We start from the raw sequence: 26,786 nt of genomic DNA on the forward strand, positions 1-26,786 counted from the left end.
ACATAAGGCCCAGGGGCCAGAATTGGCCCAGCAAAGACTCCAGTCTGTGGACAATTCTTGAAAGTTATTTCAGAGTCAGTTTCTTTTCTTGGTGATAAAGACCCACCGTTCAGGTGATTTAGTAATATAATAATAATAATAACAGTTATGGTAATATGTGTCTTTTTGGCTGCTGTTATAACCAAACTTCCCCTTGTGGGACAATTACAGGATTATTCTATTCTATGTAATATAAGGTTTAAATTAAAAAAAATGAAGAAAAAATTCCATTTTTTCACTGTTGACTTTAAAATAGATTACTGGAAAGAAAATCCAAAAATGAGCAGAAAGGTTGTTTGGTAATCACAGGACAGTCGAGAGTTTGACTCGTTTCTTATCATCTGACAGCTGACAGGCAACAGGCATTCAAAGTGAGGCGTGCTCACACGTCACGGGTTACGCGTGTCGTTGAACGTCTTCGCGCTGACGCGGCGCTCGCTGGTCCGGCCTGAGACCAAAGTGAGCTGTTTGTTTCCCACAGCAGAAAAAGAGTTCGACATCCTGCTCTGGATTCTTGGAGTCTGTCTCGCGTGATGTCCGCATCGAGCTTTTTCCTTCGTTCTTCATTATGACTCATTACAGAAACTCTGTTGGATTGTTGTCTTACTGTGAGCTCATCTTTGGACGTCGTTCGGTGGAAAAACGGACAAATATAAAAGGCGGAGGCGGTCTGGGTGGTGCTCATAATGCAGCTGCTGTGCGCTCGTGGCGGCTGCCTCTGTTTAAAGCTCGAGGCCTAATAGCTTCGTTTCATCGTGCATTAGTCTTAATGGAGCTTTGTTAATTGGATTCATATTTGTGCTCCGTGTAAACGGCTCCGGCACTTTTTATTTTTAGTTTCCTTCAGTCATAAGAAATCAAATCTGTAGCTCTGCTGCGCTGATGGAGCCCAGAAAAACTCAGTAATCCCAGTAATAAATAGGACTGGGTATCGTCACTGGTTTCTAGAGTCGATTCGATTTGAATCTGGGAAACTTTGCTTCAGACAGTCAGAAATATTATAATTCAGATCAGTACATATTTTTTTCAACAACAACAACAACAACATTGATAATTACAGAATTTAAAAAAACAAACAAAGAACTCAAAAAAGTGAACAAACCAGAAAACCCATCATGTGAACCCCTCCCACCATCCCCCCACCCCTTTACCCCTGTATGGCTCTCAGCCTCGTCACATTCGTGTATCCAGACAGCCCATATTTACACCTCTCTATAGAAACTCTCATGCACAGGAATCAACACCCCCACGATAAAACTGCAGCATTCAGGAAGTCGAGTCAGCAGGGCCCAACCGGTATCAGCTCAAGGCAGACCCAGGCAGTACCACAGTCTTTGGACCTAACAGACCATAGAGATGACGCAGATCCCCTCAGATGCCCCTTTGTGTTTACGTCTTCGTGCAGAATCGTGTTCCTGCTCTCATTTACTGTTTTGGTGGTTGTTTAAATTTTGTGAGGTTCAACCTGAGATTCTGGCGTTTTGGGCAAAATAAATTTATATTAAAAAGTCGATTCAGGATCTTAATGAATCGATATCGCGTTATCCAAGACAGAATCGATTAAATCGATTCATCAATCTTCAAAACCCGCCCCAGTAATAAACCCCAGCTGGGACGCGTCTCACAGCGTCGTACTTGAGACTCAGCGGGTGTTTTTTGTTATATTGTTCAGAGGGCAGAGAGGAGAGGATTGGATTTAATGAACACTTGACTCCACGGAGCTGCCGTCAGCTCCCGGAGGAGGCCGAAGCGCCAGAGAGCCGTCCTTCATCTATTTGCTGCCTCCTCCTCCTCTCCTCAGTGTTCCCTGCTCTCTTTGCCGTGTCCTTCCTCCTCCGTCCCTCCTCTGTGTGTCTGTGACCGTTTTCCCTCGGTGTCCCGTTTCCTTTCACTCATGTTTGCTTTGGTTTTGAAGAATATGACAGACATGTAGAGTAGAGTAGAATAGAATAGGCCTTTATTGTCATTGTACATGGAGGCAACGGCGAGTGTCTGTAACGCTGTCCACACGGCGTCCTACACCTGCTGCTGCCGGGGCGGGCCGGGCGGCGTCCGGTCCTCTGCTTTCTCTCTGCTCACCTGTCCTCTGTCATCTGATTGGTTCAGAGCCGTGCCCGTCGTTGCTGCTGCAGAGACACATGGCGGAGCTGCTCAGCATGGATAAAGACATGGCCGCCTCTTTCCTCAACAGCGTCCTGAACCAACTCAACTGGGCCTTCTCCGAGTTCATCGGCATGATCCAGGAGGTAAGAACAACCAGAGTCCCAGCAGGTGCGGGGGAGGACGCGCAGGACACGGCGTTGAATAGAAGGTCCAGAAACACCAACTCTCATTATTTAAACAACGAGTGCTTAAAAACCCTGAAATTATCTCTCATTAGTATTCATGTCCCGTTACAGCATGTTTAATAATGTCTTTAATATTTATACTCAGTACCTCCGACTCACTTTATTAATTACTGATACTGAAGTAAAGTTTGATTGGAGCTGTTCATAAACGCAGATCATTCGCTTCAGTCTGCTTCAGATTTCCCACATTCCCACAGCATCGTCCGCATGCTCAGAGGACCCGGAGGACTCTGAGCGCGGGGACGAGGCCGACAACCTTCAATCACCGCTCTGTGATAAATCTGTGCGTGGCTCAGCAGCTCGGCGTGCCGTCCACACGTGCAGGTTGCTGCTCCGCCACGCATTGACCACGATGGAGAAACACCCTCTGAACCTGAAAGCTCCTCTAAAACTGATCTGAGGTCAGATCCATCCAAACGTGGCCCCCGCGTCCTCGGGCGACGAGCAGGACGTGTTCTCACAGACTTCTTTATAAAACCAGTGCAGGCGCCCCCTGCTGGATGTTACACAGAGCGCAGGTTTAAGAAGCGGTTCCTAGTTTTCATGCTGACACGACATCACCTGACAGGTGTGCCCACTGTGACCTCGCAGGTGCACTCACAGCTGAGGCCGGGCCGACCTCACTTCCTGCTCGTCGTGCTTTGCTGTGAACTGAAGGTTGAGGATGTGTTGGCAGCGTGTTTGACCTCTGAGTGAAACACGAGAGCGAGCCCAGCCTGAGGAGTGTCAGCTTTAGCTCCGAGCTTTGTTTCCCTTTAATAAGATTATTCGGGCTTTTCTGGAAATCCTGCAGCGAATCATCCACTCAGCGCTGTAATTGATCGTATTCCTGCGGGGCGCCGGGGTATTTTCAGCCAGGCCAGCGCTCGCAGCGTTTCAGAGATTAGGCTCATGTTTCCGTTGCTCGCTGTCCACCTCCTCGTCTGCTGCTTCGGTTCAAACTGGCGAACACGAAGCTCGACGCGGCTCCTCGATTTCACGCCTGCAGAGGTTCAGGCAGAAAGCCCGGCACCTTCAAAGCTGCCTCAGTGCGTGCACAGCGACGCCTGTGAGCCCACGCCCCCTCTGGATCTGCATGAAGTCATAGAGGGACAGCTCCATCCACATGCTGCTCAAACATTCTGTTAGTTGGGGGCAGCCAATCAGAAAGGAGGAGGTTACTTAACGGGGCGGGGCAGAAACAGCTGCGACAGGTGCTTTTTTGATTGGTTGTGTGTCTTCACAGATCCAGCAGGCCGCGGAGCGTCCAGAGAGGAACTTTGTGGACACTCGTCAGCTGAAGGTAATCTGAGTCACTCAGCCGGGTTCGCTCAGGTAACGCGGCTCAGGTGTGACAGGTGTGGTCACCGCCCACAGGTTAACCTGCAGCTTCTGATTAGCGGTGTCACCTGCAGGTGTGTGCGACCTGCTTCGACCTGTCCGTCAGCCTGCTGCGGGTGCTCGAGATGACCGTCACTCTGGTGCCTGAGATCTTCCTGGACTGGTCCCGCCCCTCCGCGGAGCTGCTGCTCAGACGGCTCGCTCAGGTGAGGCGCTGCCGGGTTTACAGTTTCACTGCGACACAGTCGGAGCTCGTTATTGGCCGGTTTCAGACCAGGTAATGTGATTTTCATCTTTTCGATGATAAAACAGTTTTTATTGGGTTCAAACAACAACGTGTGATGTCACAGACGGTCTGTGCGGCGACTTCAGCGAATCGTTAATTCAAACAACTACAGCCTTCGGTCTGTTAGTCAGACTGAATTAATTGGCTGCTTATCATCAGAGCAGCACGAGAACAGCCAGCAGAGAGATAAATGTGAGCGGCGGCGGCCTGCAGAGCGCTGTCATGTGATCACAGCTGCTCCTTCTTATTGGAGCTCCAGAACAGGAAGCAGACACGAATATTAACTCATTCACTGCCATTGACGTCTATAGCCGTCAATGGCAGTGAATGAGTCAATGGGTTTAACTCATTCACTGCCAATGGCTGGCAGTGAATGAGTTAAAAAAAGCTTCAGTTCAGCTCCGGCCCCGCCCACAACGCCAGGAGAAGTTTCCTCAGGATGAGATGGAGATGATGTCACCTGCCCCCCCATCCCGGCCTTCTACGGCGTCCCGGTCACATGACCCAAAAACCAGCCAGCTTAGAATATTTAACGATGAGTCGGCAGCCAATCAGCCGACAGCAGAATTAACCATGGACTCAGGTTTATGTGAACTCAAACGCCGCCACGCACTGATAAACCCGCCCACATCAGCACTCACAGACATTTCTGAGTGGCTACTGAGACGAGTGACCGTGATGTCATATTTCCTGTGACATCACCGTGGGCGGAGTCTCACTCATGTTTTTGTTCACGTGCAGCTGCTGAACCAGGTGCTGAACCGAGTGACAGCAGAGAAGAACCTGTTTGACCGAGTCGTCAACCTCAGACTGCCAGGTACACACACACACACACAGACACACAGACAGACACACAGACAGACACACACACAGACAGACACACAGAGACACACAGACAGAAAGACACACACACACAGACACACAAGCACATTACTGCAGCAGCTCAATACAAGCAGAACCTTATGTAAGATTTCAGAAACAGACACACACACAGACACACACACAGACAGACACACAGACAGACACACAGACAGACAGACACACAGACAGACACACAGAGACACACAGACAGAAAGACACACACACACAGACACACAAGCACATTACTGCAGCAGCTCAATACAAGCAGAACCTTATGTAAGATTTCAGAAACACACACACAGACACACAGACACACACACAGACACACACACAGACACACACACAGACAGACACACAGACAGACAGACAGACACACAGACAGACACACACACACACACACAGACAGACACAGACAGACAGACACACACAGACAGACAGACACACACACACACACACACACACACACACACACACACACAGACAGACAGACAGACAGACAGACACACACACACACACACACACACACACACACACACACACACACACACACACACACACACACACACTCTTCGCTTCCTGTTTGAAGCTTTCTTCCTCTCCATTGTTGGCTAACACCAGCTATCTTATAAAGCCTGATGCTAGCCTGAGTGTAGTCGGTCATCAGAGGGGGTCAGACCTGCCCAAAATGACCATAAAGAATTATTTTATGCTGAAATTTCCACTGATCTTTAAAAATGTCAAACGTTGCCACCAACAAGGAAGAAAATAAACCATTTTGAAAGTCCGTCCATGCATGATTGTCTACATCCTGCTTCCTGACAGAAAGGTTTTTACCTTCAGCAGAAGCGTCAGCGTCCATCAGCAGGAGGACAATAACCACGTCCGGTTTCCTGCCCGTTTAATTGGTTCTTCCAGCTGTTGGCTCGCTGTGAGTTCGTGTGATTCATTGATGGCGCTCAGCGGGAGGCCCTCACGCTCCTCCTGATGGAAACGTCGCTGTGCCATAGCAGGAGCGACGTGCTGTAAACTCACCTTTTCCCAAATAAACGTTTAACTCTGCTTTAGCCCAGCTGATTATTTCACTCCTGTTATCATCACTGCTGTGAGCTGATTGGACCTCAGCAACATCCTGTCTCGCTCCGCCCACACAGCCACCGTGTTTATAGGGAGGTCATCGCCTCCTTTAACTGTGTGTGTGTTGTGGGGGTGGGAGGCAGGGTACACCTGCACAGGTCACCCGTCTGTCGCAGCACTGATGATTTATAGTTGGAGCCGACTGGAAGCAGCCGTCTTATTACCACCTGATAATGATAATGACACCTTTCCAGGTTATTTCTGGGATAATTTAATTGCAGGTGTGGGCGCGCCTCGCCGAGGCCTCCAATCAGGTGTGTGGGCCGGCTCTGATGGCAGGATCAAAGTAATACTGATCAGCAGCCCGTCTCTGCTTTAGACGCTCTGAAATATGATGACAGTGACCTGATCCATCAAACACCTGCAGGCCTGATCACACCTGCGTGCTGCTTTCATGCACGCAGGTGTGATCCAGAGCTCCGCCTGAACTCCGTCCGACCAGGACGTGCGAGGAGACGCAGCCTTCAGCACGAGGTTTAAAGAGTGTGAATGAGAGACGGCAAGAACTAAAGACATGGAGCGTGTTAGTGAGAACACGTGATGTCCCGCTCTGTGAAAGGAGGGAGCTCAACGCATCACAGGCCAGGATCACTGATATTAGGGTTATGGTAATAACAATGAGAGACACGCCCCCTCAGCGTCCATCATCCGGTCGGATTCGCAGTCGTGCCACTCTGATGAACTCTGTTCCTCCTGCAGGGCTGGAGAGCGTGGACCACTACCCCATCCTGGTGGCTGTTACCGGCATCCTGGTTCGGATCCTGGTGGACGGAGACCGGCAGGGGTAAGACCTCCTCTCTGGTTCTGGCTCTGCTGGTCAGGGTCAGCCCGGGGGCTCGGGCCACGGCTGCTTCTGCGTGTGTGTGCACCACTGACTTTTCAAATTAAGAGCCCTGTATGTGAGTAACTGCTTGGTGTTGGATCCTGTGTGTGAAACACTGTGTTCTAATGTGAGCTTGTTAGCAGTCACATGATGCTCAGGCCTCCTGACCTCTGACCTCTGAGCTGCTGACTAATCCATACGTGGCTCAGGGTCACAGTCAGTGATCGATAATAGTGATCGGTAAATGTCCCCAATCATCTCCTGACTGCTGATGTCATCAGAGAAACCAGGCGGCGCTGGTGATCCAGGTGTGACGTCCACGTGGTTTTCATCATATTACTTCAGTAAGCAGAGCTCCTCCCACTGAAGGTTTAACTCATGAAGGCTCAGGTGTGTCGGTCTCCTCAGGTGTTTGAGCAGGTAAACTGCTTCTCCGAGCTCAGTTTGTTCCAAACTCGTAACGCGAGGTTGTCGTCACTCTGCTGTTTATGGAGGACGGATGGAGTCGGGCTTACCTGCCGTGAGACGTCTGCTCTGCTGCTCAGGAAGCTCCACCCGAGCGTGACTGCACAGCTGTTTGTTCAACCCGCCCACCCGCCGTCTGCTGCTTGGACACCAGAGCGGGGCGTCATAAAAATCAGTTGTTTACAGTTCACGGTGGGGCGAGCGAGGCAGCGTGACGCTCAGGTGTGCAGAGGGGACACGTCCAAATGACCTCCAACGCTCAGCGCGCCGCCGTGACGCCGCGGCTGAAATAAGAAGCTTAGTGTGAATCCAGGAGACCCTCCTCAATCTGAGCACCTGGCCCCGCCTCTCAGCACAGTGTCCAATCACTGTGTGTGCTTGTGTTGGGCGGTGTGCTTGGTTTTGATTGGCAGGTGCTGGCGGGGAGTCTGTGGCGCCGTTATCGGGGCTGTTCTGATGTGTCAGCGTTTTCCTGATGGACTGCAGGTCAAAGTGATGGCGGCGGGTTGCAAGCAGAAAGCTCACCGCTGAGCGTGCAGTCTAAGGCGAGCCGACGCTGAAAGGCGGGACTTCCTGTTTGCCTGGCGTGCGGCTGTGGGAGTCAGAGGAGGCGTGATGTGTGAAGTTTTGGCGTTTTTGAGGCCCGATGAATGAATCCAGGTCAGACTCATTTGAAGTGCCGCTCAGACGCTCGCTAAGCTCGAATCAGCCGTGAACTTACTTCCTGTCTTCTCTCTTCATTTGCACGCCGCCCTCCTTCTGTCACCTCCCCCATCTTTATGTAACACTTCACTTTGTGTTGTTTTCACATCAAAGGTAACGCCGTGTTTTTAACAGGAATTATCATCTTCCTCTCGGCGCCGCCGCAGCGCGCCGAGTTATTTGTGTCTGTTTGGCCCTGAGTTCCTGCTCTCAGGCTCATGACACGCTGCTGCTCAGCGCTCTGACAGGCGCGCTGCACCTGCAGGCGCTGCTCAGGGCGCAGTACTGCAGACCCGTCTGCATCTGTGTTTTTAGGTCAAGGTAAAGCAGAGACGAGGTCGGCGTGAACCCCGCTTCCTGTAAGCTTCCTCGGGCGGAGCGTCTCCGGGTGGAGTCGTGACTGTAACTTTGATAAGTGGTTGGAGATGGATGAGATGCAGAGTGTTGGGAGCGTGCAGTGATGGAGACCGCAGGAAGGCTTAGTGCCCGTTAATGGACTCTGAGAAACGAATAAAGGCATTAGCATTGTCTGCAGGGGGGCGGGGCCGGCTCCTGCCTGGCGAGGTGGAGGGAAACACGGGATGTCCTCAGCCTGTTTAAAGCCTGGACAGGCCCCGCCCCCTCCCCGTCACTTTGAATGAAATGTAATAAGAGCGAGTCTGAAAGGAAGTGCGGTGCAGAGGAGCTCTCATTAAGGAGACATCGATCCGATATTTGGATCGATCCGGTCCTGACTCAGGACGCCGGGTCAGGCGTCGCTGTCCTGTGGTCACACAGCTGGAGGTTCATCAGCTGGTTAATGTCGCCTCCTCCTGCTCCATCTGTGAGGAGCATCGATGCCGTCACAGGTGTGTGAGCAGTGTGTCCTGATTTATGACATGAACCATCACTGACTTGTACTTTCCACAATAAAACACACCTCTCAGCTTTTATTTTGAAGAGCTGGACGTAAACGTGCCTGTCCCCGTGCTGCAGGCTGTAAATAAACCACAGAAAGGTTCACACAAGTTTCTCAGCGTGTTTGACGGATGTTTGTTCATTAAGAATGATTTAACACGGTTCAGAGGACAGAATCAAATATTGATCTGATGCTGATACAAGTGTTGGTATCAGACTGACATTCGTCCACCGGCTGCGCCTCCAGAAAGAGTAAAAGGTTGTGGTGCTTTTGGACGTCGGAGCAGGAAGAAACAGCTGAGCTTACAGCCGTTAAACACAGAGACGCATTAGAAACTGTCCCGTTTTTAGCGATGCTCTGAGTGGAGCTGGAAGAGTCGCCGGTGCCAGTCGCTGACTCGTTAAATCAAAGAAGGCTTCAGCTGCTGAGCCTCTGCTTTGTCGTCACTCGGCCCTGAGCCCATGAAGGCCTGTCCTTCACCTCGCCGCTCCCATCACAGCGTCCGCATTCTAATGGTGGCTGTGTGCGCTCGAGCAGCTGACACGCCACATCCCATCGATGCTTCCGTCCATTAATGCAGGGTCCTCGCCCCAGCACAGATGTGTCAAACATGTGGCCCCGGGCCCAGAACAGGCCGTCCAGAGGTGCAGCGTGCAGTGACATGTTTTGTTACATGGGAGACATCTGGAGATGTTTGCAGCGAGAGCTCGGACTTCCACCATGCTGGCTTCTCCTCATTGGCTCCCTGTTGGGGGCCTGGTTCTGCCGGAGGTTTCTTCCTGATAAAAGAGTTTTCCCTTTCCACTGTCACCAAGCGTGTGCTCACATGTCATCTGATTGTTGGGGTTTGTCTGCAGGGTCCGCACCTACAGCATAAACATATGTACTTATGAAAGCAGTGACAGCCTTTAAGGTTGAAGCACGAACAGCAGGCGTAATCCGGGCGTGTTTGGAAAGACAAGCGTCCTGTTTTCATTTATTTAATGATGTTTGTTCTTCCTGGCGTCGCCTGCAGCCCCCCCCCCCCCCCCCCCCCCCCCACACACACACACACAGGATCTCCATAAAGGCAGCGCTCCTGCTGCTGTGATTGTCTGTGCTCGACTTGTGTGGACTGTGAGCCTCATCGCTGCCCACACACTCCCCCCCACCCTGTGTTCACATCAGAGCTATTAACAGCCCCCCCTCCGTGCTCCATTGTGCAGAAAATCAGTGGTGCTAATTGTTGTCCATTAGCTCTGGCTGAGAGGGATCAGCAGCAGCTTGCAGCCTCCTGCAGATTAGATTGAGACCGAGGCTAATTAGCTTAGCAGCTGTGGAGCCTGAGAGGCCTGCACCGCGCTCTGGGATGGAGCTTCTTTTTTCCAGCCTGCAGAGATTTGCGCTGCTCGGTGAAAACAGGCTGAGCAGCTGGGTCAGCTTTGAGGCGACGGCGTGACAGGGTCTCAGGGACTTAACTGTGAGTTGGGGGGGTGTCATCATTTCAAACTCGATACCACGGGGAAGACTTTGACCCCAAAAGTAATGATGAAGAAGATGAAGTGAACGTGTTGTTTTCCAATTATAAGTTAGGAGTAAACAAAATAAGAGCTTAAGACTGAAATGAATAAAAGCTCTTCACAGATTTGAAGGTGAAATGTATTTTAGACCAAAGGGTACGGCTAACAGCGCGGTGGCTAACAGCGCGGTGGCTAACAGCGCGGTGGCTAACCATTTCGTTATTGCCGAGAGCGTTATGGTAACGTGTGCTGTGAGTTAGCCGTTAGCTAAAACTGACCTCACAGCTGCTCCAACGCAGCCAGAAACACATGAAGCAGGAAGCGTGCAGCTCTTTGGTCCTCAGCTCTGCTCTTCAGGCCTGAAACCGTCTGATTGGTCCTCCACTCGCCTCCTGGTCCACGCGTCCGTAATCTGCTCTGTCACGGCTTGATCTCCCGTTGAGCTCCAATTCATCTTTATCCAACTACTGTCCGCTAGCTGCTACGTTAATGATAACAGATGGCTAATGCTAGCGTGTGCACCGGCCTGGTTTCTGATAACCCTCCAGTTTGTGCACTGGGGCCGATCAGCCCATATTTTTATGGTGAATCGTGTTTCCTGTGAAACGGACCGAGTGCAGCCTGGATCTGATGGTCATCATTGTCTCTTCTCTCAGGGTCGAGTGAAAGCGTTTCACTGAAGCTTTGGTTTCTGGGGTTCCTAGTAAAGTGGCTTCTGTGTGAATATCACGTCACGCCCAGCTGTACTTACAGTTGTGGCGAGCAGGTGTTCGCGCTCACAGTCGGGCAGTTCACCGCCACACCGCATCGCTGCCGTTCATCTCCACGCTGCTCTCAGACCTGCACGCCTCCGTAAACCTGACCTCCATCCGAAGGGCTGAACTTGTCCTGTTGATGCTGTGTGAACCAAGCGTAGCGTACACCTCGTGACACGGGCGTGCAGGCGCGTCATTGTAGCAGTGCAGAGTGGCGACGCCGGCTGTTCTGGAGAACGCTGCAGGGAGTCACCTGATGATGATGTCTTAAACCGAGCATGCTCAGAGCGTGAAACTGAAAGCAGCACGACCAGAGACTCAAACAGCAGCTGAACGTCTTTAATAAACACACGGCACACACAGACTTTATTGTCACGTCTTACTGAACATCACGTGCGGTGCTCTCCGGGGAACCGCCATCACAGACATGGTGAGGTCAGGCTTTAATTTCTCCAGCAAACAAAGACGCGTTTATATTTGCAAACAACATGTGAAACAACGAATGTAAAAACCCTCCATGCTGCTCACGAGGCCCAGATCAGTCGCCTAAAGCGCTTCGTACTGTAGGGTGAAGACCTACGATAAACAGAGAAACCCCAACAATCAGACCACGCCCCCATGGAGCAAGCGCTTTGGCAACCGTGGGAAGGAAAAACTCCCCTTTAACAGGAAGAGCCCAGTTATCAGCATTGAGTTTCGTGGCAGTTCTGTTAGCGTGCCTGTTCATCTTCAGTGTGACTTTCAGAGCTGTGAATACTTTACGGTGAGCGTTCACTTCCCAGCATGCACTGCTTTGAGGCTGTGATTCGTCTGTGTTGGATAGTGTAGTGTTAAGACCACACACCTTTGGAGCAAGTTTGACACATTTCACTGCATGTGTCGTCATCTCTGTGTGATTGTGTACGTGACCAATAAAGCAGTTTGTGTTTATGAAAGCATGCGGGTGACACGACACAGAGGTACGACCTAAATGGAAGAACCAGGATTACAGCATCGGCTTTTTTCTGCGTCAGCTGACGTGAACGATGATGTGAAAACGTGCTTGTAGTTCTTAAACATCTAAACACGGTGTTCCTCAGATGAGTCGCTCGTCGGTGCATCTGCGCGTACGTGCGTGTCGTTGCTCTGAAGCGTGTTTCTTGTCCTTCCCGTGGTCACGTGTCAGCGTGGAAATGAGGCTGGAAGGAGGCCGCGTGGCCCCGACAGAGGAGAAGATCTGAGGACGAAAAGAGGAGACATTTTTATCACTTTAAGGTTATCACACAGGGCCTGAACAGTTCACCCACAGAGCGCACACACCTGAGCCTGAACAGCCACGCCTACAGGGTTTTGACTCAAACCGCCCTTCACTTCTTATTTTTACAAGCCTGTGGGAAATACGTGCAGTCGTTTATTGCAGACACATGCAAATGCAGAATGATAGGCAAAGACAGAGTTCGGCTCTCCTGGGGGGGCTCTGGGAGGGGCTCTGAGCGGCTCTCTGGGAGGGGCTCTGGGGGTCTTCAGGAACTGTTCTCCAGGCTCCCTGAAGGACTCTCATGCTGTTCTGTCAGGATGATCCCTCTGCTTCAGTGATGCGGAGCTCTGGCAGAGTTCTCCTGTGTGTTTCTATCCACGTGTGTTTTGATGCACTGACTGTGTGTTTGGATCTTTGTCATGCTGAAACAAGCTGCTGTTTCCAGATGTTCCTGGCTGGTGGATCAGACTCTGGTAGTTCATCAGTTTATCAAAGGTCTCCAACAGCACTGAAACCATGACAGAGCCTCCACCGTGCCTCCTCCTGACCTCCTCGTACACACTGACCGTGATGTGGATCCGTCGTCCAGTTCTCGTGTCATTTTCAGACCTCTGCCTTTCCTCCCGTGTCCCCTCGTTAAGAACGTCTTCTTGACAGCCGTCCTTCACTGATTGTCTCTGATGAGACTTCAGTGAGCAGCAGATGATCAGCTGAAGGTCCAGATCGTCTCTCAGGTCCTGTGTCGGGTCTTTCTGATCCAGTTTACCTGCCGTAGAGTTTGGGAATCACCTCGTTGGAGCAAAAATACAATTTGATGTTACACTGTGTTTTCTTTGGGATTTTACACAGATTGAATAAAAACATGGAAACAAGTGAAGCATGTGTGTGACAGGCGAACAAAGAGCCTGCAGGAACAGTTTAAACGCTGTTATGTGCAGACAAACACTGGTGCATCGTAGAGTGAGGAGAACTTTTGCCCAGCGCTGTAGTCCAGCGTGATAACAGCCGACCTGCAGACATGCTCGATGATCCTGACTGTGACAGCACAGGAAACTTTGAAAGAGGCTCCGTGTGATCTCATCAAGCCAGGAAGAAAAGCCTTTCCTCCGACACGTGAACTAAACAGAAGCTCGTCTTCATACCTCTGATCTATGTCCTGTGCAATGTTCCCTCTAAGCTGCGCGCGTGCACGATTGCGCACTGCTGGCACGTCTGTGCCCACAAAAAAACAAATCTAAGCTGAATTGAAATTAAAACTTTATCATTTCTGTTTTGCAGTGTTAGTCAGTGACTGGCTGCTCCCGTATGGGATCAGAACGATGTCGCCTTATCCCACAGTCCAGCCAATCACGCGATTCACATTCGTATATACGTAGCTAATCAACGTGGTTGACGTTTATAAGGAAAACGCTCGAAAGCCTGTGAGCAAAAACAAAACCAAACCCCTCAGCCTTTCCTATTGGTGGAAAAATGCACCATGTGGACCAATCAAAAATGATATGGCAACGTGGCATTTAGTTATTTAGGGAGGGGGAAGTTTTAGGAGTGATGGCGTGTTTGAGATGTGACAGATTTGCGACGTTTAGCACAAATCTTGTGTAGTTAGTGTGTAGTTAGTGTGCAGTTAGTGTGTAGTTAGTGTGTAGTTAGTGTGTAGTTAGTGTGCAGTTAGTGTGTAGTTAGTGTGTAGTGTAGTCAGTAGTTTTGTTGTGTGTCAGAACAATGAGGCGACTGCTGAGTGTTACAGGTGTTACAGCAGTGACACATCTGCTGCTGTCAGGCCTGCAGGTATCAGGCTGTTGTTCTCCTTCATCTCATAGTGGACAGAAATTATTTTTTGGAGCGGCACAAATAATTTGTGTGGCATCAGATTTGATGCAGAACAGCTGATTGTTCTGTAAATAGTTTGAAATGTTTATTTAAAAAACACCTTGGCTGCATTTTTAGGTAAACAGCTGCAAAACACTTTGTTGTTTGCATGACTCAGTTACTTTTTTGAAGAAGTAACTATATAATTAATTACCCAACATTGGTCATTATTTACTGTATTTGCAGACAGAGTTACAGACTCTCTCCCAGACCACAGACTCAGAATACAGTCAGAGCAAAAATAAATAAATAAAAAATTTAAAAAAGAAAGTTGTTTTCACGTTATTTTTTACTTCCAATCCGGTCAAAGGAGCTTGCAAAGAAAATCCGACCAATCCGGTCGTTCAGTCTGACGTCACTAGCCGTGTCTGGGCCTGAACTCCGCTGCAGGTCCATATATCAAACGATCACTATGGCATTACTGAGAGTTAAAAACTGTCTAAAGTCTTTCATCTTTAATAAAATGATCAGCGTTCTGCTCTACCAGGTGTAACAATTGAGTTTAACATCCAGGCATCCATGAAAACGGAATTTATGACATTTAACGGAGTTAGAAGTTAGCAGGAAGTTAGCTCGCTAGCTTCTATCTAAATACAATATAGCATGTCCTGACTGCGGGGTTTTGGAAACAAATTCAAACGTACAGCTCTGTTATCACTTCCAACATCAATGAAGACAGAAAACTAAACAGCAGTGACGTTTGTAGGGTTACTGAAGTTGGGCTAGCTGGTATATAATGATGTGCTACGTGACCGCTAGCGACACAGCTATGTTAGCATAATATAAACAAGCTAACTTTTTTTCCACTGGATAAAAGTTAACGTGAGTGTTCTCAGTGGTCAGGAACAAGTGTAATCGCATGGCAGGATGCTGTAAAAGGACCAAACTTCAGCCAGGAGAACAACTGAGATAATCCATCCACAATACGAGGTTAGTCATTCATATACTGCTGCATGGGCTGGGCTGTAGTTACATCCTAAGGTTTTAAAAACTGAGCTTAAATAAATGATTAGTGGTAATAAAAGCCGAGGGAGGTCAACAGTGATCACTGACTGTTTTAGGAGCTTTTTGAGATTAAATAGAAGAAAATACAAAACATTAAACATGTTAACAACACAAAAGCCATATTAAACGCAGACTACTTTAGGCCCGGAAGTAGGATTCGTCACGTCATCACTTAACGACCGGATGGTGTTAACATGCTGCACATGGACAAGATCTTTTTTACATTTTCATTGTCAGTGGGCTAAATCAGGTAATTAAAAGTCATCTAACATAAATGCTGTAATTTGATTATTTTAATAAACATGTAACTTAGATGATTGGATGCTGGCGTGACCACAGTGCACACGTCTGCTGTTGCTCACAGTGGTCCAAGGGACGCTCAGGGAGTTTCGCTCAGACACATGAAACATTAGAGGGAACTTTGGTCCTCTGCTGGTTAAACTGGTCCGGCCTCGCGCTGACTGGTAACGAGCTGCTCCATCTTCGTGGGGTTTGTCTGCGCCTTAAAAGCGCTCCGGTCTTTGTTTCCTGAGCCGTGTCCCGGATGTTTGGATTTGATGTGTGATGTAAGAAGGAGGCAACATAACCCTGGAGGGGATGGGTCTGTAAAAACTACAGGCGTCACATGACATCCAGGAGGAGGGGTCTGCTTCGATGCTGCCCGTGAGGCTCGGACTCTGTCTCCAGGAAATGAGCTGGATCCACCATTGGATTAGTTTTATTAACACATGCGACCGGCAACTTTTAAGCATTTCTCTCACTTTACATCCTGACGTGTCAGGCGCTCCGCTGAGCTGATGCCGGTCCGTAATTATCCGTGCCTCGCGGCGCTGATGAGGAGGCGGGGTTTGGTAGCAGCTCTGAATGAAGGAGCTCGGGGGTCGTTTGCTCGCCCGGGGGCCTGTAATCTGATCTGAAGAGCAGAAACGGGACTCGCATGTTTGGAAGCACAGCCATGTTCAGATCACGGTTCATCTCCTGATTATTGATGAATATCTGTGATTATCAGCCTGCCAGACGGGTTATTCATCTGATGAACTCGGGCTCGAATGTTTTTCCACTTTTGTGTTGTTTCTGCTCTGAGGCTCTCGTGGACTCTGAGGGCTCGCCTGCACATTTAAAGAAATCACATCTTGTGTAATTAAGGCGGTGTGAACAGTAAACACAGCCTCTGCAGGGAGTCTCCATCCGACGTGTCGACTGCAGTTCGGCCCCGGCTGGTCCAACATGGTGGCGTTAGTCCATCAGACCGCCGGTCAGCTGCCTTGTTGGGAAAGCAGCTGAACAGCAGCCACAGGACTGGATTTCCTCTAATAAATCAGTCGTTTGTGACTCTGACAGGTGAGCAGTACAGAGCTGCTGTAATGAGCCCCAGGTGTGCTGCTGTTAGTGTACCTGCACCAGCCGGGAACACTGACGCACGGGCGGAGACCTGAGGACGGAGCTGATTGATAAAGTGATCAGAAACTCAGGTGAAACATCTGGATCCATGAATGATTGATGAGGTTTAGGCAGGTTCAGCTGCAGAGCTGGATTCTTCCACGGGGCTTTGATTCACTCCGCCTTCATCAATTTTTCATGGCAGATGTTTTAGTAGAGACGCAGGAGGAGGAGCCTCAGGTGGGAGCTCGTTCCAGATGGTTGATTGAGGTTACCCTACTGTCGTGTAGATATCGTCATGCCTGCACTCTTGTGTGTTGCTCACAGGAAGCACAGCGCACTGCTTCATTCAACACTCATCGCTTTAGGCTGACTTCCTGTTGTCAGTAGGTGGCGCTGCAGAGCGAAACATCAGCGAGGCGTTTCGCTAAGACGACAAATCAAAGCTGCTGTTTGTTAAAGTGAGGAAACTGAAATCTTGTAATGATGGAGGAGTGAAGGAGCCCGACTGTCTCCTGTCAGCTGGACTCATCCACGGCCGTTAGCTGGAAGCAGATTCGTGTCTGACGCTCTGAGTCAACAAAAATATCCTCCTGTTCATGAGGCTGAGCATTTAAAATAGGGACGTGTGGCACTTCCTGTTTTGCTGACAGCGTCCATGCGTGCAGCTAATTTCCTGCTCAGAGCTTCAGCTCACCGACGAGTCCAGTCTCAGCGTGAGGCAGTAATTCAGTACAGCTTTATTTAAAAGGCACCACATCAACAGTCACCTCCAGGTGCTTCAACCTGTACCACACCGTGAGCGCTCAGCTTTCCTCTCTCAGCAAACGAGGACGTGTTTGTATTTGTATCCAGGATGTGGAAAACTGCTGAAACAACAAACGAGCCCCAACAATCAGACCACGCCCTATGAGCAACACGTTGGTGACAGTGGGAACGAAAAACTCCTTTTAACAGGAAGAAACCTCCAGCAGCACCAGGCTCAGGGAGGTTTTCAGATCACAGCGTCGCGTTACCCGCTGCTTTCTGGCATCTGCACGCCTCGCTTGGCCTCAGCTTTGCAATGCCGCCATGTTTGCCACGGCTGACCCTCCAGAGCCGTTGTTGCTGGACTCCACCACAGCATCTGTTCATGATTCACAGCTCATAATAGTCCTTCTTTGTCTGATTCTGGGCTGATTTAGCCCCTCCCTCTTTTAGACTGACTTTCTTCTGATTGGCTGTCCCTTACGAAGGTTGGTGGAGCTTGTGTTGTGTAAGCTCTGCCCTGCTGTCACAAAGGCAGCCTGAACTTCAGTGTAACTCCTCGTTCCCCGACGTAAACGCAGCTCAAACAAACTCGGCGATATCCCAGGAAGTCGCAGCAGATCGGGACGTTAGGCTGTGAAGGTGCTGCTAACAACGAGCGCGGGCAGCAGCAGGATGTTTGGTCCTGAGTCTGCTCGGAGAGTTTGATGTTTGGTGTGTCGTGCTGATCCAGCGAGCTGCTCGGGGCGCCGCCGCCTCACTGAGCGCGAGGGAAGACCTGCTGAATATTTGATGGCTGCTCTGCCTTCAGTGTTACATAAGAGCGCCACATCACTGCTGCTCCCACTTACGTTAACCCCTGAGTGGGCAGGAGATGCACAGCAGCCAATCTAACCTCCTGATGAACGCGGCTGGTCAGAGTTTCTGATGAGCACCCCGCTGCTGATGAGCACCCCGCTGCTCATCATCAGCTGATTGGGGCGCTGTGATTGGCTCGTTTCAGTCCCGCCGGCTCTTTCTCGGCCTGCGTGTATCTCACAAACCCCAGCTCAGAGCCTGCAGCGCTGCCCCGGTAATGATGAGCTGTGATTGGACCGATTCGTCAAACGGTAGTTAACGCCACCTCCGGTGAGATGTGAAAACGGCGCTTTGGAAGGAAACGATCTTAACTTATTCCACAAAACAATCCTGAGGCTCGGCTGGGAGGTGGCTCGGCTGATCCCGGCGGTCCGAGCTGCTCGTTTGGGGTTGTGGTTCCGCCTGCGGCTGGCGTCTGCGGCCTGTGGGAGGATGACGGCGGTGATCTCGTGTGTGTGATGGGATAAATCGGAGCGCGCGCCTCCACCTGCTGACAGACCGGAAAACTAACGAGGCGTGTAATTTTCCCGTCTGTGTGGTTCCGCTCTAATGTGTCGAGCTTCTTAATGAAGTGTGGAAACTTCCTGCAGGATTTGAAGGGTGCCATCCGCCCCCCTCCACCTGACTTGCCCGTGGTGCTGGTGAGGTGCGAGTTGATTGGCTGCAGCCAAACGGCTTTTTCTGCGCTCCCTGAAGGACGTGCAGAGCAATCGGCAGCTTCAGCTCGTTTTCATATTGTGTTGATTTGAAAACAGCGTGAAGGAAATGAACAGTGTGTGTGTGTGTGTGTGTGTGTGTGTCTGTGTGTGTGGCACAGCACACCTTGTGAAGTATAAAGGGGATCATGTAAAGAGTGTGTGACAGGAAAGGCTGACTCTGTCGCTGCTTGTTCAGCCAGGCCGCCGTGCACACCCTGAGAACGAGCCGATGCCTCAGAGGTGGCTCTACCAAAAATCTGGGATGTGTTTGAATATCAAGAGCTTGAGGTCAGAGGTCGCGGTCTCTTGTGAAGAGTTCATGACTGTCCTCGCTCGATACACAGATCTTGGCGCTGCGATCAGCGTCACAGCGCCGCCCAGAGGAGACGTTAGGAGAATGATTCTCAACGAGGAGCTGCAGGTCGACCGCGTCACCCAAGGAAAGCTGTCTGCTGATTGGATAAGCCTTCAGCCCCCATCCCGTCGCCGGCGACAGGTTTTTCCAACGTTTCTTTAAAGTACCGTGACTCTTCAATGATTTGCGCATCTTAAAAATCCCAGCGGTTCCTGAAAGCAGCGACGCCGTGCTTTCCGCTGATATTAGAGTCATTCGGGTAATCCCAAGCACTGCGTCACAGCGGCCCGAAGACGAAGGTTGAGAGAGACGAAGGCGCACAGAAAACTGACGCTTTGTCAGACATCGTTTTTCTTTCTTACAATGATTTTATTTTTGCGGTTTTTAGTGTTTTATATAAAAATAAGAGTTGCTGGATGTAAGCCCTGATAACAGGGTTTCATAGAACATTGTTTTATGCCATGTTTATTTCATGTATGACAAACACTGCCCCGCCCTCTTCCAGCACCTGTAAAGCAGGTGTATTTGAGGCTTGCAGGACATGCAGGCAGAGCAGGCTGGGTTTATTATCCACTCAGGAAAATGTTGCATAAAAGTGTCAGCAGTGCGATGTAGGCCTTTGGCTACAGACTGAGAGGAAGTGTACTGGGGAAGAAAAGAGATGCCCAAAAACAAACCACAGGGTCAAAGGTCACATACTTGTTGTTGTTCAGACTGTAAGCTTTGTAATCATGTACAGTCTCTCTTTCTTTCAATTTAGTCCTTTTCTGTTACTAATCCTGATTACGCTCACAGTAGAGAAAGAAGCTACCAGATGTGGAAAGACGCAGTAATCCTGAGGACGGGGACAAAAGCTCACAGCTGATTTTAAGACACTTTTACAGCTAAAACAACCAAATAATTCCAGGAGGCCTGTTTAACATTATGGGGATAAAGCAGCTTCCCCAGAATCCCACTCGGGAGCGATTCTTCGTGTGTGCGTCAGTCTAAGGGCCGACCTGTGGAAGCTCAATAACTCGAAGCTCTGCCAATAAGGAAGCTGCATGAACGACATCATTTCCTGGTTACGGGCAAGCAGAAGGCGCTCGCAGTTTTTAGCAAACACAAACAATCAGCTTTAAGTTCTCCAGCGTTTACGTCAATCTCGCTTCACCGAGCTTTCTGATTGGCAGAGCGTTTCACCTTATGGATGGTGGTGGGAACAAGCTTCCTGACCTTCTGACATCATCCCGCCTGAGGCGAGGTCACTGAATGATGCTCATCTGTAGTTTAGCCCCCCTCCCCCCCTTACACACACACACTTACACACACACACACACACACACACACACACACACACACACACACCTACCTATATATATACACACACACAGACACACACACACCCTCTTTAATGACAGTAGGTGCTGCAGGTGTCCCTGTGGGGGCAGCGAGGCTCTGACCTCGGGGTTCGTAGTGACATATTGACGGCTCGTGATAAATATTGATCCACAGTCCTGCGGAGGTCTTACCCCACGCCGGCGGGCCGTCCTGCTGTCCCTCTGATCCAGCTTTCAGAGAGTGTTTCCGAGGAGGCGCCACGCTGGTTGGTTATTATGATGGCGGTGGAGACGCCGCTCCAAACTTGGTCAGAGATGTTGTTTAACAAGCAGCTGCAGTGAAGTGTGTCTGTGGCGTCTCTGATTTCACGTGTGAAACATGAGAGCGACTCTGACCACGCCCACACGCTCGCTCTTTGTGACGGTGCAGCTGAAATTGAAGCGTTTAGATGACTTTGCTGAATGAAATGCTCGCAGCTGTTCTCACGGCCCTCACACTCACACCTGTACGATCAGGGTTTGTTTTATCTGTAAAATGATCATTTCTGCACGCGATGAAGAGATTTTCAAGGTTTCTGACCAGAATTTTATAAACATTAAGAAAAAACTACTTGAGCAAAAACACCCAATAATATTACAAATAGCTGCTCATTTCTCTGTTTATTCAGACCTGTGTCTTCTGCCTGTGCAGTGGGAAAATAACAGGATGAAAATGGATGTAAATTAGGGAATTATTAAAAAGAAAACGTGTGTGTGTATAGAAGTAAAGATGTCTGTCTATAAATCTGAATACACACACACACACACACACACACACACACACACACACACACACACACACACACACACAGTGCAGCGGCTGAGTGCTGGTCAGAGACAATAACAGCAGTGAGCTGGGCGGTGCAGATACTCGGGTTTATTAACACACAGATGCAGAGAGGACGACACACAGGAGGAGGAGGAGCAGTGAATACAGTGAGGACAATAACAAACACGTCTGTGCTGATTGGCCTGTCAGTAATCACATGACTGAGCCAAAACAAGTTTCACAAAGTTCCAACAATGGCCCCGCCCCCTGAATGAATCATTCCAGCTGATGTTTTTATTTATTCATCTCTATAATTCGTGATCTGACTGATGATGACAGTAACTGAACTCCAGAGTGGAGGGAGACGAGGAGGAGGGGCAGTTTCTATTTTTACTGGCTAAAAGCTGCTCTTCTGTGGCGTCACGCGGTGACAGGGCTACAGTGCGACTGGCTCTACGAACAGAAAGAAGCTGAAAGGCTCTACAAAAGGTCTCTCACCTCTGAGCGAGACAACAAGGCATCGTAAACGTTTGTTAAAGGTACAAGCCGTGCTTAAAGGGACAGCCGTGCGCTCGGGTGCAGTCCGTCCTCGCCCCCCGTCATGCTATCTTTGGTTTGAACTCTGCGGCCCGTCACGGTGCGCTGGTTGGGTGCGGCGGGCTCGTCTGCTCTGGCGGGTTTTGGTTAACAGTATCAATCTGTGAAATTGCACTTGTTTTGGATGAAAGCCTCGCCGTGGCCTGTGGGTCCGTGCCGGAGTTGTGCTCAGGTGGAGGAGGAGGTGAGGGGGAGTGAGAGGGGAGTGGGGGTGGTGCGTTGCTATGGCATCATGATGGGCGTGTCTGAGAAGACAGACATAATGGAGTCTGTCTCCCCCGCCCTGTGCCGTGGCTGTTGCTCTGCCCCTAGCAGTAACCCTGGCCCCAGGTGTCCCGGCCCCGCCCTCAGCTTGCCATTTTGCTGCTCTCTGATTGGCTCCAGAAACACCACATGCTTGTTGGTACTGACCTTGCGGCCCGGGCCCTCCGTGCTGGCCGGCGGGGTGGGGTGAGGATGGAGGACTGGGCGCTGCCCGCCCCAGCCTCGTTTCCCAGACTTGGGGTGGCCGTGGCCAGGGGCGGGGCTTTCAGGCAGGGAGGACAGCGGCAAGGCGTCAGGTAGAGGTACATAAGCACCAGCACCAGGCTCACCACGCAGCCCAGAAGGGTGGTGAAGCCCGTGTTGAAAGGCTCCTGGGGGTCGTTGCTATCCGCCAACACCGTGACGTTGACCTCCCACGTGTCGTTGCGGTGATGCTGCCGGTCCTCCGCCAGACACCAGTAGATCCCGGTGTCCTTCTCGCGTGCCGCCATGATCTCCAGGCTGCCGTTGGAGAACATCTTTAAGGACCCGTTATTCCCCGGGGGCAGCACCGACTCCAAGCTTGGCGACACCCAGAGGAAAGTGATGGCGTGGCCGGAGAGAGTGGTGGCACAGTGCAACAGCAGCGCTTTCCCCGCCGTCACGGTAACACTCCTCTTCTGGGTCACGGCACTCAGGTTGCACTTCTCCAGGTAGCGTCCATGCTGGAGGAAGCGCACAGTGCCTCTCGGGTTCCCGTAAACCAGACAGATGTGCTCCTGCCTGAAGAAAAGCAGCGACTCAAACTCCTGCTGCTCCCAGGACCGGAACAGGCTGTACATGGGGCACTCGCACCACAGCGAGTTGTTGTGCAGGTAGAGCCCCTTCTGCAGCGAATGGGGCAGGGCCAAAATGTCCTCCAGGGGCAGTTTGGACAGGCGGTTTGAGGACAGGTCCAGCAATGACAGGTGGGGGTGGCTGTGCTTCTGGATGGAAAAGAAGGGGAAGTCGGTGAGGCGGTTGTGGCTTAGATAAGCCTTGCGCAAGTTTGTCAGTCCAGCCAGAGGTCTGCCCTCCACCCGCGAGATCCGGTTATTAAACAGCAGCAACTCCTCCAACCCTGACAGCTCCTGGAAGTAATGCTCCTCCAGAACACAAAGATGATTGGATGACAGGTCCATGTTTCGGAGCTGAGCCCCGGACGAGTTTCTGAACGCTCCCGGCATGATCGCTGTCAGCTGGTTGTGGGCCAAACGTAACGTCTCCAGTTGAAGAAGTCCTTGGAAGGCACCGTCCTCCAGCTGCGTGATGTGGTTGTGGCTGAGGTCCAGGGTGACGGTGGAAACCGGCATTTCTCCGGGAACGTGTCTCAGAGCCAGGGTGGTGCAGCTGAAAATGTCTGCGGCGCAAATGCAGCCGCCCGCCCGATAGGAGCCCCGAGACGAGCTGACGGCAGCGTGTACGGGGCTCGGCCGGTGCAGCTGCAGGCACACCAACAGCAGCACAGCAGCCCGCCACGCTGTCGGAGAGTCCACAACCTGCAGGAATTCCGTGTGACCACCGACGTGCGACATGATGCCCCCAGCGTGTGTCCCTTACTTTGAAAGAGCCTCAGTTTGCTGTTCACATCCTTCGTGCGCCGCGATTCATCTCATTTTGGCGTAACATGGTCGACACGTAAACACAGAGCAGGCGGAGGAAGCTTGTTGTTGCTCATAGTGTACGAGTCTGTGCGCGTCCTTCACTCTGAGCCTCTCATCGTCTCCTCTCAGAGCGTGGCTGTGGAGCGCGCTCAGTGTGCCTCCAGGCTGTTTGTTTGGTCTAACTCGGTTAATGTTGTCCACCTGCCAACCCGGCAGACGCCAGGAGAGGAGATGCCTAAATGGGTTATGTGAGGTGGAGGCGTCCCAGCACAGACTCCCTCTGTCAGTGATCCAGGTGTGCTGCGATGTCAGAACACCTGTCCCTGTCGTCCCATTTATCACACAGAAAAGTCAGAAATCACTTCCTGTCTCCTCCTTTCATCCCATATCTGCTCCGTGGGCGTCCTTCTTCAGCTCTGCTCGCTCCGGGAGTTTCCTTTCCGCACTCAGTCTCTGCTGCTGTGACGATGGCGAGCTCCGAGCGCCTCAGTTTGATCCCGGGATCAGACTCGCAGTGGGGTCGGCATCCCGTCTGCTCCACACTCGTCCACCACGCCGCTCTGCTGCTGCCTTGCGCTGTCTCTGGCCACACTGAGCGCGCTCCTCGCTGCTCCCTCACAGATGTTGCTGTGTGTGTGCAGGTGTGTGTGTCAGTCGCTGCTGCCTCCGTCTCTTGACTGCGCTCGGCTCAGATGTGAGCTTCGTCTGTCGCTTCTGGTGCTTTCCCAGCTCCACCTCTCCTCCTCCTCCTCCACTCTGGATTAACCCTCTCCCTCTCTCTCTCTCTCTCTCTCTCTCTCTCCCCCTGCTCCTCCTCCTGCTCCTCCTCCTCTCTGCTTTTGCTGCTCTGCTGCTTTCCGTCTCTTTTTGTTTCAGGCTCACACTTTGTTTCCGTCTCCTCCCTCCTCCTTGCTCCTCTCTCGGAGGCGCCGTGTGTCTCCTCGGAGGAGCGTGAGGAGCAGTGAGATGAACGCTCCTGTGATTTTACTCACAGAGTCAACAAAAATGATACTTTGATCATGGTTTGTGTGACGATCAGGAGGAGGCGGGGCTCCAGCATTTCAATCTATGACACCATGAATACTTTGTGGCTCCTCCCTCCATGAACTCCATCTCCTCCGGGTTGTACTCAGTCGTGTGTGTGTGTGTGTGTGTGTGTGTGTGTGTGTGTGTGTGTGTGTGTGTGTGTCCCTGTCTTTTGGTTTTCAGTCACAGTGTGTTTTATGCTGATTTGCTGTCACAAGATTAACATTGCACACACACACATTCAGACACGCAGAAACACACGCTCGCGCACACACACACATGCAGATAAACCCAGACACACACACATGCAGCATGCAGACACACACACACACACCGACACACACAGCATGCAGCATGCAGACACACACCGACACACACACATGCAGCATGCAGACACACACACACCGACACACACACATGCAGCATGCACACACACACACCGACACACACACATGCAGCATGCGCACACACACACACACACACACACACACACTCAGACACACACACACGCAGAGACACAGACACACACACACACACACACACACACACACACACACACACACACACACACAGAGAGACGTCTGAGGCCGGCGTCTCCGGGTGGCGTGCGTCCTGCCTTTCTGCTGTCGTTGCCCCGCCCTGCAGGAGGATGTAAGCTGATCTCAGCCCAAGGTTAACATGAACACGAGCCCTTGAAGAGCTGAAGCTGACCTCTGACCTCTGACCCTGATCCTACCCTGCTGGACGTCCTGAAACGTCCGACTGAAGCAGCTCCACACAATAAAAACTTTATTAAGTCCAGCAGCAGGTAGAACACGGCGTTCTCTACCACGCACTGCTGTCATTGGTTAGACTGTGACATGTGACTACTGATGTAGTGTTTATTCATCTATACTGAAGCTGCTGAAGGAAGGAAGGATGTATTAGAGGTGAAGCTGAGGCTGAAGTCAACGGTGTGAGGTCATGGCTGACTCGGCTGTTCTCCTGACCCTCCCAGACGTCCCGTTTCCACTGCGTTCCTGTTCATGTGCTCCGTGTATCATTAGTGCCATAGCTCTGAACACGCTGCCCTTTCCTGGTTTATTATTAACGAGGGAACACGATGGACTCGAAACACAGCCGGCGACATTTCCAGCTGAGCTCTGTGACTCAGTCGTGTGGATGACGGCGGCCTACAGGACCGTGGAGGGGGGGCGTGTCGAGAGGCTGAAAAGATAAGGTCAGGGGCGGTTTTACAGGGAAATGTCACCATGCTTCCCTCAGAGATCATCCTGTGAGGGACTCTACCCAGTTTGCTCACCGCTGAGCAACTAGCCAACATCTGCATCCAAACAAGAGGGGAAGTGACTGCTTCTGTTTTTCACTTTAAAAGCTTATTTTGGCGCCCTGAGTCACAGCGGCTAGCGCTGCATGTTTGATTCTGCAGATTTTTGCCTCCTGTGAAAAATAAAGCCTCAAATCAGAAGTATTTCACTCCCTGGTATAATTCTCAAACACCTATCAAACACCTATAAATACCTAAAGCAGGTAACTCGTAAGCTGGAGAGGAAATAGCGTGTCACAAATTTAGAAGATCATCATTTAGCCTGGAGAAATAGTTTGTTGCTTTCGTATAAAGCAACAAACTCCAACCTTCCTTTCATATCAAACATCCTTGAAAGAGTAGTTGTCAAACAGCTAACAGATCATCTGCAGAGGCTTCTTTGAAGAGTTTCAGTCAGGTTTCAGAGCTCATCACAGCACAGAAACAGCTTTAGTGAAGGTTACAAATGATCTTCTTATGGCCTCTGACAGTGGACTCATCTCTGTGCTTGTCCTGCTAGACCTCAGTGCAGCGTTCGATACTGTCGACCATAATATCCTATTAGAGC

General features: G+C 50.8%; 1 protein-coding gene across 2 annotated transcripts in view; it reads left to right on the top strand.

The window, feature by feature from the left end:
- LOC120730697 (E3 ubiquitin-protein ligase RNF123-like) overlaps positions 1–26,786 on the top strand; it is a 51,804-nt gene that overhangs the window by 12,602 nt on the left and 12,416 nt on the right. For both annotated transcript variants that reach the window (XM_040027154.1, XM_040027155.1), the window contains 5 exons: positions 2,146–2,285; positions 3,613–3,669; positions 3,782–3,913; positions 4,735–4,810; positions 6,688–6,772. In XM_040027154.1, coding sequence (XP_039883088.1) covers positions 2,146–2,285; positions 3,613–3,669; positions 3,782–3,913; positions 4,735–4,810; positions 6,688–6,772 — 490 coding nt within the window. The remainder of the gene's footprint in view (positions 1–2,145; positions 2,286–3,612; positions 3,670–3,781; positions 3,914–4,734; positions 4,811–6,687; positions 6,773–26,786) is intronic.

This window comes from Simochromis diagramma, unplaced genomic scaffold (assembly GCF_900408965.1).
Source record: "Simochromis diagramma unplaced genomic scaffold, fSimDia1.1 OVJJ01000287.1, whole genome shotgun sequence".
Lineage (NCBI taxonomy): Eukaryota > Metazoa > Chordata > Actinopteri > Cichliformes > Cichlidae > Simochromis > Simochromis diagramma.